The following is a 19,820-nucleotide window of genomic DNA, read 5'->3' on the forward strand; positions in this document are numbered from 1 at the left end:
TGAGCTGACAACTAATGAGCACTTTTAAATACTTTCGGGATTCAAATAGAAAAATGACTGTTGGTCTACAGAGCAAAATAATCTTTTAAAAATTGCTGAAAGTTACAGCTTATAGACCATTAGCTGTCTGGCAACAGACTCATAGTGGAAGGTATATGTAGAAATGAGTAATTTGGTTTTTAGAACAGACCATTTCCCAATGGGGAGCTACCATTCTCTGAATAAGCAACCTTGTGGCTTTATCGTGTGGTGTGTGTGTGTGTGTGTGTGTGTGTGAAATGAGCACAATCTCTTCATAAAATCATGTTAAGTCATCATAATAATATGTAGATGCCAGAATAATGATGTTATGGATTTATGGAGATCAAGACAATGACTGATATTTATTTATTCACTTTATTGATACAATATAATGTTTCTAAATCTGTCGAAAAAAACAATATATATATAATTATGCAAAAGTGAATAATTAAATGATACTTCTGAAAATAAATGTTTGATAAATTTTATAATTTGCTTCTTTGGCATTCTCTATAGACAGAGCTAACACGTTAATGGGCCTCACTGAACAATTCATAATCTTCTGTAGAACTGCAAGCAAAGTAAAAATTCTGTTTGATAGCTTTTGTTATACATACATTTAACCAAATCGCAATCATGTCATGCGCTGATCTTTCAAATTTTTACAGTAATTCATACATTATATCTTTAAAACTCCAACTTGAATGACTGTCACTTTTTATGCCTTCCTAAGTGTTTGTGCTGTTTGTAGGATACAATTTCTTGTTCTACTACAAAACTCGAATCAAAATGCCAATTTGTCAATAAATTAACACGTGTGCGTTTAACATCAAACCAAATTTCAGTCCTGATAATAATGTATTCATAAGCGTTAACATATTGCAAGTTGTTTATAATGTATCATGGTGACAATTTCAATCCTTGTAGTTTCTCATCCTCGTGGGGAATCACTAAAACAGAAACCCTGTTTATATTGCAATGGAATAAGTTAGTGAAAATACTAGCTACAGCTAAATAATTTTACAACTTTCCAAAGATGTGTATAATTCATACTGTTGTTATTGAAGTGCCCTTTCACATCATCATACATGTAATTACCTGTGACACCCAACTGACTCACAGTACATCAATTAACTGTGACAGCCCCGTACCAACTGCAAATCACTCACAGTACATGACATTACAGAGTAGATAATGTAGGAAAATACATTTCTCTCGAGTATAAAAGAAGTAACTGACAACTGAAAAAAAATACTGTAGAATGCAGTGGAACAAAAGAGTATGATAATAAAAAGCTTGTTTTCAATACTGGAAATACAAATACACCAATTATAGTTTTTTAAAATAATATATTGCATGTTGAATAGGAACAATTTCTTGATCTACAAGAAATAGCATACACTTCCATTACAACATTTCTCAATATTTTCTCCCCAATTTCTGTGTAAAAAGGTCCATAGACAACATTGGGTTCGGGCCAAACCATTATGGTGAAAGGGATACTGTAAATGATGACCTTTCATTCTTATTGTAACAAAACTCCATGAAGATGAGCTACTGTTGCCATTGTCTCACACAATACCAAACAGTCAAAGTGGCTATGGTGGTAATTGTGGGTGCAAAAAATGGTCACAGTATGGCATGTGAAGAACCTCAAAAAGTTGATTTTAGTAGCTTCCTTTCTGAAACCCAGTCAACATATCAGTATAAACCAAGAGAAGGAATTGTAATCCAATGATATGCTGAGGCTGGCATTGCATACTGATCCAGAAGTGACAAAAGATGCGTCATGTTACTAATAATAGCAACTTTCATAATATTTGTAATACAATGACGCCAATCTTAGGCACTGAGATACATTTGATGTAATTTAACACGTCATGTTTTCACTGTTCCTTTGATTATTGCAAAATTTAATGTAAAAAAACTCATGTCATGGGAAAGTCACAGCTGTAGTTTCAGCAGGTATATGAAAACTCATCAAAATACAGTTAATTTGCAATGCATAGTTTGTAATTGCAATAAGCAAATCTTTTCTAAAATGTCTTTGAAGTAAAGGATATTAAAATAATAAAAATTTGACTGTGATGCAGTACCTACATAAGCTTTGCATTGTACTTTTGTTTCAAAGGTCACAGAATTGTCTTTTCCAAAAGATTGTAAAATTTTATAATTGTAAATATTGAAAAAATCAGATTTTAAAAAAAAAAGTTAAAAATTTAACATTGCAAATAGGAGGATAAGAGTACAGTTACTGTTAAACTCAAAAGATTGTTTTAAAATGGCAGGAAATGTTTAGCATTGTGTGATGATGGTAACCCTTTCATTTGTGGTATAAAACTGATCCGAAAAATGGATGTTTCGGCACTATGTTTCTAAAAAAATTGTAATTTGAAAATCATTATACAAAGGCACACTGATTGTCATAAGTGTTTTCAGAGATGAGGAAGATTAATTGCCCCAATTTTCAAGAAACAAAAGGAACTCGGGTCAGTCAAAAATTTTGAGGTTGTTCAAGCTCACATTCTGAAACTTCCTGTACCTGACACCAATTTTAAGGTTTGAGCTGATCATGAAGACCAGGTGCATGGCGCTGCAAGTCGCGGATGAAATCCTTGACGGTGGTCAGTGTCACTCCTGGGTTGAGGTACATCTGTAGCATCACACGGTGACCCCATGGTGGCATGATCACACCCATTGTCACATAACGATCATTGTATGCTCTGCACTGAGGAGGGTCATACAACCAGCTTTTCAAACACATATCCATCTGCATAAAACAAATTTAAAACAATGAAGAAAAATAAACATTATGAGTAAAACAATCACAACTTACATTGTTACTCAATCAATTGTAAATTATGCTTGGCAAAATGACAAAATTTTACTGTGACTTCATCATGAATGGATAAAATTGTAAACTTACATTTACACAAAGATTTCTGGGAAAGTGTAAGTAATATTGGTTTGTATAAATGTTGCTAATTTTGCATATTTAATGAAGGTTAAATAATACTACTCCAATAGTCATTTAACTTTATACCAAGTAATATTTTTCACTGCACACAATATCTCTTTGAAAATTCTCTAAAGTGACTATGGATTGAAACTATAAAACATTTGCTTTGTGTGTCATATATACTCTCATACTGAATGACTGCAACTCTAAAACATAAAAACACTTCTTTCACATCATGTCTGCATTGCGTTAGCATAGAGAAGCAACGTACGTGGCATTTGGGCTGATGCATAAAACTATTTGCTCTTTAGAAGTACATGTAGACTCTGGTACACAATACACCATACAGTGGCTTCTTGAAGCTAAACCGACGTGCCATTGGAGTCAGTGTAGCTCCCTTTGCTTCAAGAAAATTTTATATTATTAAACTATTGGTATTAGGATTGAAATTTACACAATTTTGAGAAATCGATTCAAGAGTTGATTAGTTAGAAGGTCCATATTATGTACACCTTATATAGTCATTGGACTTCACCCTTTTCTAAAGAGATGGCAAGAAATATGTATGGCATTTAGAGCGACAGGTGTGTGCGTGCAATAGGTCAAACCAAGAATTCCAATGAATAGTGGTAAAAATGAAACCACTTGCACAAATGCGTACAGAAATGTATGTTTTTCCATACGCGTTTGTACATTTTGGTTTGTTTGTACTGCCATCACATGATCTCTTGGGTGTACTGACTCTGCAGAACAAATCCTGTAATTTTTATTCAGAAGTAGAATTATTACTGTACCAATGTTGCAGCAAACACAAAGCTTACACTTTAATAGTACAGTGTAGAGTCGATACATACTGGTATTGACCACATTGAATATCAAAACACTGGTGACATTTTTCTGAATTATCTTGTCACTGTGAAATAATGAATGGCTCATTGTAACAATGATGCCACATACCACAGGTTAGACTTTGATCTGCAAAATGTGGGCGGCTGAAACTTCATCTCATTAGTACATCAGGTCACTCACATACTGATCAGACCTGTATATTTAGTATTGCTTTGCTGGACTTCTCTATATGTTTTTCAAATATCTTTCAATTTGAAGTCCGCCTTTAAGTCAATGAATTATCTTTTCAATGAAATGTTAAATGCGGCGTTTCTCCACATTGAAATGTGCTGATAATAAGGCTTATCTCAGTACAACACTGTACAATGGTTTTTTTATTCATGGAGGCAAGATATTCAATGAGGGGTAGGATGCACGACAGTGTGATATTTGAGCATCACACAAATTCTATATACATGCTGAGGAATGGCACACAAACTAGAATCAGAAACTATTAGTGTGTAAGGTGTACGAAACAAATAGTAATAACACAGAGTCAGCACATGTGCATGACCCAATAATCCATGGTTAATTTTACTTGAGTTCAATTAACATGCCTTTAAGGTATTCCCTGCCTCAAAAGTGAAAGACTTAAACTTTTGCTCAATGAAACTTTCAAATGTGCTCTTGCCAAATAAAGAATAAGAGTTTATGGTTACCATGGAGGGTTTGGTACCAGACAAAAAATTACCTAACTTTACTGATATATTTGAAATTCAAAATCGCCAGCATCTGTATGCTAACTCCATGTGAAATAAAATAAAATTTTGAAGTTTCAAAAAACAAAGATATTGTAAAGTTTTCTCACTCCTAGTGCTTGAAAATGAGCCCACCCCCTCCCAGAGCAGTAGACCAGAAAAGCCTAAATTTGAGAGTCCAAATATCTGTCCCCAAGTTCCTTAACTGACAAACTGCAAATTGTATTATTTTATTGTCAGGTTCTGATGACTTACCCCAAAGCATCCACAAAGTCCAAAGCAGCAAGGAGCTGTACCATGAATATTGACTTCTGATCGTGCTCCAACTGATGCATACAATTCAACACTGCGAAAGCAGCTGATAGGAACTGACACATAATTCAGTGTGTCATTACAGCTTGTCTGCACCTTGTAACCACCGGGTAGTTTCTTTGGATCGCCAAACTTGGAGAGAGAAGCTCCTGAAAAGCAAACAACCTGAAGTGAACTGATGATGCACCTGTGAATCTGACAAATATTTCAAAGAAAATGATGTGATCAAAATGAGATAATTTGGCAAAAAAATGTTGTTTTTCAAACTGTTGTCACTATATTAAATCTTTGAATAAGATCATGCATGGAAGCTCACAACTACAAATAAACCTACAAGACAAATTCTTTCAGAGAAATACATGTATTTCTGTGTGCGTTTTCGCACGTGGGTTTGTTTGTACCCTGGTTCATTTGAATTCGGAATTTAACCTATTGATATAATTTGGTCCAATAATGAAAAAACCGGCCCCAAAAAATAGACACATGCAAGTATTGTCATTAGTTGTTCAACACATCTGTTTTGAGTCATTCTAAACATCACACCAAATTTGAAAACTATCGGACTAGCCGTTATATCTCGAAAGTGATGTTTTAAAGAAAAAAAAAATTGGCTGTAAAAACTTAGATATGCAAATTTCATCATGATGAAGAAATCTGATACAAGTCATCCTAAGGCACCTTAAAACCAAATTCAAAAGCCATCAAATGAATAATTTCAAAGAATATCCTTAAGAGTACAAGTTGCAATTTATATTATCATTTTCATAAACGTAAGTGAGGTCATTGCTTGTAACACATGAACAAAATTTCTCCAAATTCTGGACAGCTGTTGTCAAGATATCCACAACTGTCCAAAGTCAGTATATATGCAAATTAATCCTCTTTCTACCAGGCTCCATAGACAAACCATAGAAATAAATACAACATGGGAGAAAGAGGATTAATCTTCATCATGCAAGTTCACAAACCAAACTCTTTTCACTCCTTGTTTGGTAATGCATACATGTACATTAAATTTAAGTTGAATATGACAAACAGTTTTTGAGAATCATGTTCAGGAACAGACAGCACAGACAGAAGTATGACATAAGTTCCCATGTATAGACACAGGAGCTAAAAATGACATATCATGTAAAAGTATAGTGTTCAGCAGTATATGGTCTGACACTGGTGGTAATGTGACCACATATTCTGGTCCCTGATATTTCAAATTGTGCAAAGTGAATTATGAAATGAGACAAATTGTATTAATAAATAATATGCTTCTTCCTGCTGACTGACTTTGTTGTAAAATGTTGATCCTTAGATATGATTGGTAACATTCTCTAATAATAATAATAATAATAATAATAATAATAATTTATTGCTTGCTCGTAAATATAGGATTTATATCACATTTATGGCAATAAAAGTGTAATATAAAAATGTTCAAACTTTTCTCCAATAAAGATAAAGTAATACAGTATAATAATAGTAGCTAATAATAAATGTAACTAGGTATTTCTTTTTTTATATAAAGTAAAAATATTATCTGCAAATTGTTCATTAAGACAGCTCTTGTTTTGTTAGAAGAGAAATAAGCTGATTTTCAGTTGTATCATTTGGGATATTAATTTTGCTGAAAAAGTTTTTTCTTTGAACTTTGTATTTCTGACAGACTAATAAAAAGTGCATTTCATCTTCAATATTGTTAGTGTTACACTGATTGCAGTATTACATGAAATCTCACACGCAGCTTTTTCATTGAATTTTAACCTCATGATGATTATAAGCATACCGACTCACAATAATTGTGGTAGTCATATGATCAAAGAATAATGAATAATAGACTCTGTTGATTTTTAATTGAGGCTTTGTTGATTTTTAATTGAGGCTTACCTGTAATGTTGACGTGATAAACAAAGCTTTGATACAAACACTCTCTGGTTGTGCGGTCTAATTTTTAGTACTTATATTATACCACATATATATTATAGGGACTGTGATTATACAGTACTCTTTAAAGCAATAAAACAACACCCCATTTGAAGGAAATACAATAGAATTACCTGCAGTGTTCTCAGCTGATAAGAGGAGTAGCCTCTGAGTTGTTAGAAAGGCACGTCCCTGTCTCATTGGCGGTTTCTCGGTTGGTTTGCCAAACTCATCCAGAAAAGAAACGAAACTGTAGTAAATGTACTGGTTATTTACCAGGAGACTCTCTCCATCGAAGAGCAAACCTACAGTACATTGAGGAGTTGATGAAGACAGAGAGAAAACGACAAGTGTGATTATTTTACTATCATAAATGAAGTTGAAAGTTAGCCACTTAGATTCATTGCCTCTTTTATTCACTTGTCTTCCTAAAAATTTATACAGGGCTAGCATGGTTTAATTTGGAAATATTGGTCATTCTGAATAGTTTGTACTTTTAAACTTCTGAAGAAATGTGAATATATCTTCTTGGTAATAACTGTCATGGAATTTGCAATGAAATATCATTCTTGAAGGAAAACAAAGTTATGATGTTGTCCAATTCAATAGTTCAGGACTTAATAAAAATAGAACTCATCTCCCATTCAACAACTGCTCAAGTCAACATTAGGCTAGCTGTGTGTACAACCATGGCAAGGTCACAGTCCACAGTCCACACTGATGAACTTACTTCCTATTTATAAAATTGACTATTTCACCATTTCAGACGGATTGTTGGGATTACATGCAGAAAGGTCATGGACTCAAAGGAAAAGATAGGTTTCATTTAGAACAGTCATAAGATTATGAGCTGAAATTTGAGGGAGGAGATAGCTTATCTTTCACCAGCATGCACAGCTGCAGAAGGCAGGAGGATTGCTTGTATTGACTTACTAGCAAGAAGGTCTTCATAAGACAGATTATCGTGCATTCCAGTAAAAGTTCTGACTGTTTCTTGGTACATCTGACTGGTTCGTTCTGAGATCAGAGACTGCAGTCTGGCTCGACTCATGTGGATATTGGTTTCACTTAATACCATATTTGATGCTGGGTCATACATTGTGTGGTTGAATATTCTTGGTATATTTGGACTTGCCACTCGCTGGCTGGTGGTACCAGGTCTGGTTGTAGCCATATCTGTAACCTGCATAAAGTAACCATGTATTTGGGTAAAAAAATGAAAATACTTTGTAGATAAAATTTCATAATTTCCAACAAGGAAAGAAACTTTTGTTGAAGAATATCTAACTCATTGCAATACCTGACTGAAAAAGAATATTACGTAGTCTTATGGATGAATGAGCTTCCGGAACAGATATTCGGACTCTGGAACTTTAACAATACTTTATTTGGTTAATTACTTTTGGGGCTCATTTTGAAGCTCATGGAGTAAACAAAATTTTCAGCAGCTCACTTTTTATTTTTCCCCATAGACTCAACATTTGGAATTTCAAGTGTTGAGCAGTAAATATTGGGTATATTTGTTCTCTAGTACCCAATTTTTCATGGTGAACCCTGATTTTCATTATCCTTTTCGAAAGGGAATGGTTCAATATAATTCTTTCAAATTATTTTCACCTAAAAAGTCCTATTTGCACCTAATTTTTCTGAGTATTTCAAAAAAAAATGACACAGATGTAGCCAATGACAATGCTGCAGCAAAATAATTTCAATATTGAGGCATTCTTAAGGTACAGCCATAGTCTTAAAACTAGATTTGATACTGTCAAACAAAATTCATGCATTTGCCACCAACTTCCCACCAAAATGTTTTATTTTATACTGTCCTCTCTGTCATTATTGTGTGTGGCATGATATGTCATAGTAGTATACCTTATTTTCAACCTTCTGACAATCCTTTGAGAATGTTAGTTTGAGAACATGTCAGCTGTTTTTTTAGAAATAGGCCAATGATCCTTGATGTATAACAAATGTCAACCTAAGTAGTACTGTGTTTACATCAAGAATGGTAAAATAATGAAACCTGGATGATCTACATGAACACTAAATTTGACTTACAGATGTGTGGTGCTAAATTGATATATGATGGATTTTTAGTTTGCATGTAAACAGGCAATGCATAACTTTACTTCATTATACAAAGCCTCAGTGGAGTGAAAAGTCACTCACTTTGTCACTGATGTGGTCAAAGTCACTCACTTTGTCACTGATGTGGTCAAATTCACTCACTTTGTCACTGATGTGGTCAAAGTCACTCACTTTGTCACTGATGTGGTCAAAGTCACTCACTTTGTCACTGATGTGGTCAAAGTCACTCACTTTGTCACTGATGTGGTCAAAGTCACTCACTTTGTCACTGATGTGGTCAAAGTCACTCACTTTGTCATTGATGTGGTCAAAGTCACTCACTTTGTCACTGATGTGGTCAAAGTCACTCACTTTGTCACTGATGTGGTCAAAGTCACTCACTTTGTCACTGATGTGGTCAAAGTCACTCACTTTGTCACTGATGTGGTCAAATTTTGATTATTGTACGAGAGTCAGAACCTTGGTCAATACTAAATTTTCACTAGCTAACTATTCTTTGACATTCAGATCATATATGATCAAAATGATTTAAATTCATGGCTGAATTGAAAGTCAAAAACAGTTATCTTATCCCTTTGTGATGACAGTAAAATCATTTAGATTCAATCACTGCATGCTGTGCCAATTCATATTCAAGGCCTATTAGTTTCCTCGTATTCTAAATCAAGATTCCTTCAAGCCAGATTAAAGTAAAATATTGAAATATCATTTTCAGGAAAATAACACAGAGATCATCTTCCTTAATTGAACATATTGGAAAAATTGAAGCTATCGTTGACAATTCAGTGCTTTTTCAGAACCACATTATGTAATCAACTGAAAGAAGTTACTGGTCAATTTAGGCAGTATTTAACAATGCTCGTCTTCTTCAAAATAAATAATTACTGCAGTATAATGACCTGAAGATCAAACAGAAATGAAAGAAAATCATTTCAATGTTCATACACAGATGTTGGTAGATGCATTTCACACTTTCTAAACTACCTTTTTACTTCAGAATCTGAAGTTGGACAGAGAGCATAACATTATTTTGGTCTCCGATCAGAATCTTTAGCAATACTTAGAAGATATAAATCTGATGGTTGAACAGGCAACTTTCATATATGCACTGAATGTTTTGTTAGTTTAATTTGCTTATGCTTTGCTCACAATGCTGAGAAAATGTCATGCATAATGAGTTAACCATTGGTGAAGCTGTAACAGACAATAGGTTGCATTAATAGCATCACTCTTGACAGAAAACATAAAATTTATCTTGCATGCATAAATTTCTGTGTCTAGAGATTGTACAGCAGGCGGGCTGTCAACATCAGGTTCACATCAACGTACAGCATTACTTGCTGGTTGGTAATTTATGACTGATTTATCCAATCATTAAAATATGGATAATTTTCTCTTGTGTCCTTGAAAATTTCTCAAGCAGTTAAAAAGTTGAGAGAAATGAAATATGAGCAGTAGATGCTTCACAAAAATCTAACTGAGAAAACTTGAAAGGGTTCCTATGGTAAACAAAAGCATTCTCATGGTCTTAATAAATTGCATGCATGTACACGCTGTATTTGAAGACACTATGACATAAGCTGCAGGCAGTCTATCAGAATGAAAGTACCTGGTGTCGTTGGGACATACTTGACAGTAAAAGTTCTTCTGGCTGCAAGAAAAATGGACCAACATACACAATAAAAACTTGTAGAAGGCTGGTAGCTGTAACTTTTTAGGCTTTTTTCTGCTATTTTTGATTTTACATGTAATATCAACAAGTTTCTTCTTCTACTGACCCTAAAGCATGATGAAACACAAAGTGTTCAGCTAATAATTGTCAATTCAGCCCGAACATTTGTAGACTGCATTGTTATTGTTAACAAGTGAATTCTTGTCCAGACTAGAATTCAAAAGTGACAATAACAGTGTATCATAGTTGCTGGGGTGATGAAAATGCCTTGGGGAGTGGAACATGGAACAAGATCTTGCAATTTTGATACACAAAACAATAAAACAGTGAAAAATCAGACTGTTACAGTTACTCGTCCTTTTAAAACATGGCATAAATTTTGTCATTTTCAACCTGATGTCCTTAAATCTTCCAACCACGAAAAGGAGTAAACTTAAAATGTTGCTATAAAAAATCAAAAGTTTTTGTTATTTTCTTCATAACTGCACATGTTGTAGGCAGTACTGGTGGTTTCTAAATAGGATAATTATGGAAAAATAGGTGTTTCTGACCTAGATATTGAGAAATATAGCATGACAATACATTTTTCCCTTTGGTTTATTGGAGTCATTGCCACTTTGTGATTAAATTAATTTGACCCTTCATAGTAAATTATTGATTGAATTGTTGTCATTTCCTTTTGGCCTTGGTTTGAAATATACAGGTAGTCTGAAATGAAAATGTAACTCTCAAATATACAAAGACATAATCAGGCCAGTAACCAAAGAATAAAGATACAAAATTACATTTTTTATCAGAAATTATGAGAAATGCAATGGTTCTAATGAAAATTAAAAGAAGTTCTGAATCAGCAAATAGAGCCTTTCCATTTTACCTTAAAATTACGCACAATGACTCAAGTTTTGTGAAAACTTTTAAAATGGCTTAGTTTACCAAGTTTTCATTAGTCTCAAGAAACTGTCAATATTACAACAGCATTTTTCTGGCATTTCTTCAATACAAGCAATGACGTATAAAGGTGATATATTGCACAGCCCATGTGTAGTACTCTTCTACCTTAAAAAGCAAATTAAAGATATCATACTATTCATTTTGGGTGTGGCAAAGTTGGACTGCAATCAAGATAATCATTTACTGGTCAGTATACATAGATTGAGATGATAACAATGCAAAAACAGGAATGACAAATAAGGAATTGTGTGTTAACACAAATCCAGTTTGTAAGTCCACGGAGCTAGGCTGCCTGCTGAACATGTCCCGAAGTCACTTTGCATTGCTGACGTAGACATCTTATACTGGTTACCTATCTACTCATCTACTGACGTAGACACTTAGCATCTGCTATCTAGCTACCATCTTTCTTGCGCATGGCACTTGACCTAATCCTTGCTGCAAGCTTCTTGTCAATTGGAAATAAAGCTGGTTGGTATACATAATTTAGACACAAAATTTTGATTATAAAGTTCAATTTGATGTGTCTCGATTTGACCCAGATGAAAATTCAGTTAATGATTGTTCATATATGATATGACACCATATCTGGGACATCCTGTGGAAATATACAAATGACTACAGTGCAAATGATTCACCAAAAGATTAAACATTGACAGCCATGTGTGACAGACTAAACTAGACTGAGATTAGCTACTGAAATTACAGCCACTCTAAAACCAATCTAGCCAGGAATTCAGTCAACATTTTCCTTCATCTTTGATATTTGTAAACCTTAATGCACTGTTCAAAATCTTAAGTGGCAGATTCAATTTTGACATATTAGAGACCAAATAGCGATGATCGCAATTTAAGGTTTGTTACTAAATACAGCTGCACATGCACGATATCGGACAAGACTACTTATGAATAAAATTCAGACAAATTTTGAAGTTGCATGCGTGGTTGTTGCTGCAGCTTGTAGTTTGAGCCATAAATTAGTGAGACTTTTAGTATCCATTGAAACGGCAGCAGGTTTTCTTGCTGAAAATGCAAACAAATATTTATTTTTGCATATTAATGAAACAAAAATAACGTCATTTGCGATCACCACTTCTTCGTGGTCGAATTTGCCTTGCACAGAACAAAAGTGAATTTATAATCAAAGTTTGTACCTTAATTTGCACCCTATTAAAAGTATGAAATGGTGAAAAAAATCAAGAATATAAGAATGCTTCATGTGATATGAAATAGCACATTCTAATACTTACAGTTTTTACCGAATGTCTATGACACTAAACACTGGCTAGGGAAAGTGAAGAGTGGTGTTTTGCAATTAAAAGTGTTATTGATAATTATTCATACTTTTTCATTTCAAAGTATCCAGGCATGGTTCTTCTGAGTAATGCGCAGCAAAGTCTGGTTAGATTTACAACACTTTTTTGCCCAAGTTACACGTTGGCATACATTCTGATTTTGTCACAGGGAAACAAAAAATTTAGTTCATGCAACATTGAAACCATGTTAGAAGATATGCCAGAATATTATGGAAGATATTGCATGTGATTATCATGTCCTCTGATCTATCAGTTTGTTGCCATGGCAACCAGGCAGCCAAACATGCCAAACTGTAACTATTTAATTGTTTTTGGCTTTGCATTGAATGCAATATATTGTTTAACATCAACACAAATAGTATGACAATGACAAAAACAAAAATTGGTATTACATTTGAAGAATTTCTTAAAGAACTGAAAGACTGAAGCATACATTGAAACAGAAAAGATGATATCAAATGCTTACTTTTTTCATCCAGTTATATCAAATATAATGCAAATTTTTTACAACTGCTTGCTGTAAGAATGAAGATAATACTCTTAAACAAAAGCAACATGCCTTGTTAGCAATATCTGAAGTCCTGCCCTAGGTATGCAAGGATGTGGTACAACTCTTATGACTCAAGCATTGCAAGCACTGTTTTTTTTCCTGCTGTGAACAAGAATTTTACATATGAAAAATAATTTTTGAGGAAGTAAACTACATTTTTCAAATGTCAGAGAGAAAGAGGAAGGACAGACTATTCCAGTTGTATGTACTGATGAGGTCACTTACAGTTTATTTCAGGAGACTCTCTATGACAAAACTATCCAAACCTACCTCTGATTGTTTTGTTTCTTTGTTTATAATTATTCATGATTACTTCCCTATAATTGCTTCATATTAAATTCCATGAGGATTTGTTAACTTGGTTTTCAATTTTCTTCAAATATTACATCAGAATGCTTCATATTATAAATATTATAAACATGCTGAAAATGTTCAGATAATCCTGATGATGTTTGCACTTTGCAATACTATTAATAATTTGCATAGTTCTACCTGTTGCTTGCATTAATTACTTTATCTGCTCCCACTTACTTTATGGATAGCATGGGTAGCCAATGGGACTATGTGTCTGTGTGTTTGTATATATACCTGTCAACTGATATATCTTGAAAACCTATTCACCAACTGTATTACATTTAAAGTTTGCATGAAGGTGTATCAGCAATTAACAGATAGCAATCCAGTATTTCAGTAGTAAGTGCTACTGCTGAAAATATGCAAATCGGCTTCTAAAAAATGGAAAAGTTTGCAAAAATCTTCTCCACAACAACTCATCTGAAATCATCAGTGGCTAGTAGAGTACAGGTCCCTTCAGATGACTCTATCAGGTTTGTTAAAGTCAACATGAATCTACATATGGATATTTTGAATTTTTTCCCTAAATTTTAATGAATTTAAAACAATAAAATGTAAAATAATGATGAAATTTGCATATTTTAGAAGCCAACAATTCAAAATTAATAACACCAAGATTTTCTCAAAAAGTACCTGGTCACAATGATAGCTTTCAAAGTTGAAATGTAGGTTGCTAGGGATGAAGTTTTTGTTATGAAATGATTGTGAAACTGATGACACTATGTTGACATGATAAATACTGTGTGTTTCAACACACTTAGGGAATCAGAACAAAAACTTGAAATTGACACACTGAAGAGAAGTTGTAAAAAAATAATCAAAAGTTACAGCTACTGGCACTTTAAAGTGCATTCTTTTCTTTCTTAAATGTATCTTTCTTCTTGCAATGTTAAAAATGAATCATCTTTACCTTATAACCCCCTCAGTGCCAAATGGACTCTGGCTCTCTCTTACCCTATCCCCATGGAAACATGGGTTATATCTTACCCCCACCCTCTTGAGCGTCAATGGTTTATCCATTTGATCATTCTCATTTTGGATCTGATTGATGCCCAAGCTCTTACTTCAAAGGAACCTGACTATTTCAATAGAAATTTACTTACAGCTGTACATCATACAAAACGCTTTCCTAGAATGTTGTTTACTTCAAGTGACTGGTTTATTTCATGAACACTGAAATAACTGACAAAACTAAAAAGGTAATATTTTTATTTAATTGTATCTAGCAGAGACAGGGAAACACATCACATTAATAAAACAGAGTACAGGAAACTTCCAACTTCCCGGAAGTTGATTATAACAACGTTACATCAAACTTTCTGTTCCTATGATGAATTTTTGCTGTGATAAAAACCAGGCCTTTTAGAGTTGTTCGGCACGACCAGACAACTGACAAGAAAATTCTTATCAGAATACATTTCAGCTGAACGGAGTGAACGAAATGTCCTGTCACAAAATTGTGTTCATAGTAAGAGGGGAGACAAAAAGATAGGATGTATTTCTTGCCCAGGCGGAAGTTATATAGTAAGTAATTGTAAAAGAATCCCTTCGAACCTTTACGCTCAACGGTGACATATTTGAAAAAGGTCACACCAGGTCACTACGTAAATCTATGACGGATGAATACATACACGCGGGATGAAGAAAGCCATTGTAATGGGCTTTTTAATGACCAAAACTGTTGCCTCTCACAAAACGCCAACAATTGTACGGCATCATCGGCTCCCAACACATCCTTATTGTAAAACGTACCCGCTATAAAATCTGAACACCTGTGCGGCCCTTGGCAATCAGCGATACTCGTCATACAAAGGAGCTGCACTGCCCTGTAAGAATCACAGTGAGGCATAGATCGGGGGGCATAGAGGAAGCTTCAGTTTCCTATCTATTGTAATATCGCAACAGAAAATACGGTTTAAATATATATATATATATATATATATATATATATATATATATATATATATATATATATATATATATATATATCTGATATATATATATATCTTATATATATATATATATATATATATATATATATATATATATATATATATATATATATATATATAAGTTATATACATGGCTTGCTGTTCCGTTTGTTTCTGAGCATATGTATGGCGGCGCACACGAACATCACGTACGCACGTACGTAGGAACACAGGCTACAAGCTGAGCGCTCGACTTCACGTGTGACGTCGTTAGTGCCAGAAGACACTGTGACTACAGGTTCAATCACAATAATGATAGGCGGGATAGCCAAAATGCGTTGGACATAGCGCACTGGCAATTCGAAAGACTAGAACTTGAGCCATTCGTAAACCTGAAGCATTGCGAGTGCAGTGTTGAAGAAGGAACTCTTTTCCCGGGCCCATTCCATGCATTTCCCTCCATGGAATTTTAAGTATTTGCCGTGGATCCAGTACTCATCGTTGTACCCAACTAAAAGCACTGGCAATGTACGGATGGAATTCAACGCTCATTCATGCTGATTCATACCTGGTACATTTCATCAGCCATATTAAAGGCAAGTTCACGACCACCACTGTTGACTTCTTCGTACATAAGCTCCCTAGTTGAGGCACCGTCCATGCGCACAGGTCTCCCACTCAAGCAGAAGTGGTATGACAATGGAGAAACTGAAGTGAGACGATGCGATGCTACAATTCACGCAAAGCGTACTGTAATCTGAACACGTGCAATGCGTAGTGTTTTCTGCGCATCAGAAACGAAAGTCCACAGTAAATTTATATTTTCGTGGAATTTTTCGGCAGCATTAGTAGCCAGAATTCCATTCGATAGTCCGACAGGGTTATTGATAAAAAACATATAAGCTTAAGATCCCTCTTGAAATATTTACACTTAATGATTTTCGCGTATTGAGCAAGGGTGAACCATTTCATATTGGTGAGGGGCTGTTGATTTATCTCGAAAAACGTCACTACCGCGAACAGAGCTAGGCCTTTATCTCTTCAGGAAAAATTGACAGACAATAAAAGTTTGCTTCTCGGCAATCATGCAAGTAACGCAATTGTGTTAAAATGTTAGTACGTAGGTTGTCAAGGTTGACTTCAAAAGTCGATAAAAGTGGAGCTACAACGCACACTGTGACATTTGCACATCCTATTAGGCACAACCACGGCCCCTCCAAAAAACCATGGCCCCAATTTTCAGTGATGACTCTGTATTTATCTAATACCATATAATAAATAGTGTTTATTCCCGAAAGAACGAATAAGATAACAGGTAGCCAAGTAGCTGCAAATACAGTTGTGATTGATTACCAGCACAGATCATCAACAATAAGGAAAGAATGCAAATCTATCTAACCTCGTTAAATTTCGAATATTTGAAATTCCATGAAAATATCTTACAATTAAGAACGACAACTTTAAGCTAGTGCCTAAAAGAAATTACGAAGGCAACACATGGCCGGTCAGAAGAGTGTTTGAACGAAATCAATATAAAAAAAAGTTGAGCTAACTTGGCACTTGCTTGCAGAATAATAGTCATCATTAAAATACATTTAAGCTTGATAGGTCAATGCTATTCTTTTCGATTTACACAATGCATTTTTGGCATGGGGCTGCTATTCAATGCCGTCATCGTTACAAAATATCGAAAATTGCAAGTGTCAGCCTGGCAAGCTATTGCAAGGTTCTGTCATGCATGGCGATTCCTGTATTATACATATATGTGATCGCAGACAAGCGATAGAAAAGGAACACAATATGTACAAAAGGATTTTTATGACAAGTGAAGTCTATGATTGTCTTAATATATGTAAAATAGTGAAAACGTGTTATTCTGCCCTGGATGTTTGAGAAGTTTTTTAGGCCTAAAAGGTTAAACAATATTGGTAAATTTGTCTAGCAGGAATCGATATGGAAGTACAGCACAACACAAAATCGTACTATCAAAAGCATAGACTGTTTCCCACGACAGTCTACATGTGATGTATGTATACATGCAGAAAACTGATCTGACAAGCGATAGACTCACACAAAATAGTGAAAACCTTGATTGCCAATTGCCATGGTATGTTAGAGAAAGGCCCACTGGCCCAAAATAATGCGCAACATTAGCAATAAAAGTTTTAGGATTTGTAGCTATCTGGTGTCTAGATCTCCCTGTCTTTGTTTCTTTCTTTCTGTACATCTATCATGGTGGATGTAGCCATATATGTATATACAGATGTAATTACAGTGCTCGATGCTAAAAGCAGAGCGTCATTAAGAATAACATAAATTACTTCAAGTACAAAGTAATAATATCTGGTACTTAAGTCTCATGCATCCTGCAGTCTTCAGACAGGCAGTCAGAACTCAAAAGATCCTTAGCTTAGCTCTACACTTTCATTTACATGGTTCGATTAAAGCCTACAGAGAACATTAATAGCTTGTTAACATTTTTGGCGGCTTTTTTGGACGTATCAGGTGGGTGCTCACGGACAACAACAACAACAACAACAACAACAAGAAGGATGATATTGACGACCAAACAGATTTTGATGGTAAATACGGCTTCAGATCAAGAAAATAACCGCGAATCTACGCTGTTAAAGAATCGCTCTGAGTTGCTTTGTTCAAAAATGTCACCACCAAAACAACTATTATTTATCAAATTAAACACCACCTAGAAACACAGTATAATGGTACGTCCCAACCATATGAAGGAGAGTGTAGAGCTACGGATCTTTTTACTTCTGACTCTCTGTCTGAAGATTGCTAAATACATTAAACTTAAGTAACATATATTATTTCTTTATACTTGAAGTAATTTGTGTTTATATAATATTATTATTTATTATTATTTTATTATAAAGCCTTCAAAAGAAGAGAAATACAAAAACTAATACAATGACAATTTAAAAATCAGGTATTAAATGAAAACACTCGGTACAAGACAAAAAAAATTCCAAGTTTAAAATGGTCTTAATAACATATAAGAAGATGACGACTGTGTAAATCTTTTGCAAGTAACAACTGGCGAATGCTGTCAGTCAGCCCATCTGGCCTTGAACATGTTTTCATATTTTTAAGGATCGACTGAGAATATTGCTTGTCAAAAATATACCGCAAAAGTGAAATACCATTTCTGACACAAATTCTATTAACACGTGATACTAAATCAGTGTGACCATGCAGTCTACCACATAAATGCATATTCAAAAGATGCAGGTAAAAACAACGTGCACGAGATTTATTACTGAAGATGGATTTTATCAAATCAAGAGAACTGATTTCAAGAGACGTATCAATTTTCATAACATTAATTGCCTTCAGGAAAGAAGTACTTCTACAATATTTATGAATGCCAAACCCAGCTTTTAATAATTTTGACTGGATTTTTTCGGCCTCATTAATTGATGATTTAGACATGTGTACACAGTTAATACCATACAATAAAACTGGTCTTATGGCAACATTCCATACATAAGCGACTACATTACAGTCAATATGGCCATTACTGAATCCAGCGCCTTGAAGTCCATAAAAAGCTTTCCTACATGCATTTATTCTATTTCTGATGTGATCATTAGGATTAGACGATGAAAGTGTAACACCTAAATAGTTCACACTTTCACATTCATCCAGTTTTACACCACTCAGTAACCAATAAAGATGCGGTGTAAGTGTACACTTACCGAAAATAACACAGCTTGTCTTTTTAGGATTGAAACACAAGCCATGATTTGTAATATATTTGTTTGCAATCTCGATCATATTTGAAGACCAGTAACAGAAAGGCTAGCTAACAATAAGTCGTCAGCATAACAAAAAACATTAAAAGACAAATTATTAATCCTGATACCTCCAACACATGACGACAATTCATCCACTAAATCTTGATAAAACAAATTGAAAAGAAAAGGAGACGATAATATAAACTTCCTCAGTTGTTTTTGAAATGCTTTTCTTCCCTTCAGTTTTGCAATATATATATATATATATATATATATATATATATATATATATATATATATATATATATATATATATATATATATATATTGCAAAACTGAAGGGAAGAAAAGCATTTCAAAAACAACTGAGGAAGTTAATCAAAAGAAATCAAAACAGACTAACACAGAAAT

At 34.2% G+C, this 19,820-nt stretch overlaps 1 protein-coding gene across 2 annotated transcripts; it reads right to left on the minus strand.

The window, feature by feature from the left end:
- Positions 1-377: 377 nt before the first annotated feature.
- On the minus strand, positions 378-16,418 carry LOC139149081 (uncharacterized). Of its 2 annotated transcripts, XM_070720623.1 has the most exons (6): positions 16,223-16,418; positions 10,490-10,531; positions 7,726-7,975; positions 6,927-7,097; positions 4,822-5,027; positions 378-2,791 (listed from the first exon to the last, which is right to left on the minus strand). In XM_070720623.1, the coding sequence occupies exons 1-6, from the start codon at positions 16,313-16,315 to the stop codon at positions 2,576-2,578; spliced, it is 978 nt and encodes a 325-aa protein (XP_070576724.1). In that variant the 5' UTR covers positions 16,316-16,418; the 3' UTR covers positions 378-2,575. The 2 variants fall into 2 exon arrangements, with proteins under 2 accessions (XP_070576724.1, XP_070576725.1); XM_070720624.1 differs by lacking the exon at positions 10,490-10,531 and having other exon boundaries at positions 16,223-16,417.
- Positions 16,419-19,820: the final 3,402 nt, after the last annotated feature.

The sequence above is a fragment of the Ptychodera flava genome, chromosome 14 (genome assembly GCF_041260155.1).
Source record: "Ptychodera flava strain L36383 chromosome 14, AS_Pfla_20210202, whole genome shotgun sequence".
Taxonomy (NCBI): Eukaryota; Metazoa; Hemichordata; class Enteropneusta; family Ptychoderidae; genus Ptychodera; species Ptychodera flava.

Excerpts from the sequence above, each read along its gene's own strand:
- LOC139149081 (XM_070720623.1), bottom strand. The coding sequence starts at position 16,315 with ATGGACGGTGCCTCAACTAGGGAGCTTATGTACGAAGAAGTCAACAGT. Across the intron at positions 10,532-16,222 it reads TGGCTGATGAAATGTACCAG|CCAGAAGAACTTTTACTGTC; the intron begins GTATGAATCAGC and ends TTTTTCTTGCAG. Across the intron at positions 7,098-7,725 it reads TTATGAAGACCTTCTTGCTA|GTTTGCTCTTCGATGGAGAG; the intron begins GTAAGTCAATAC and ends AATGTACTGTAG.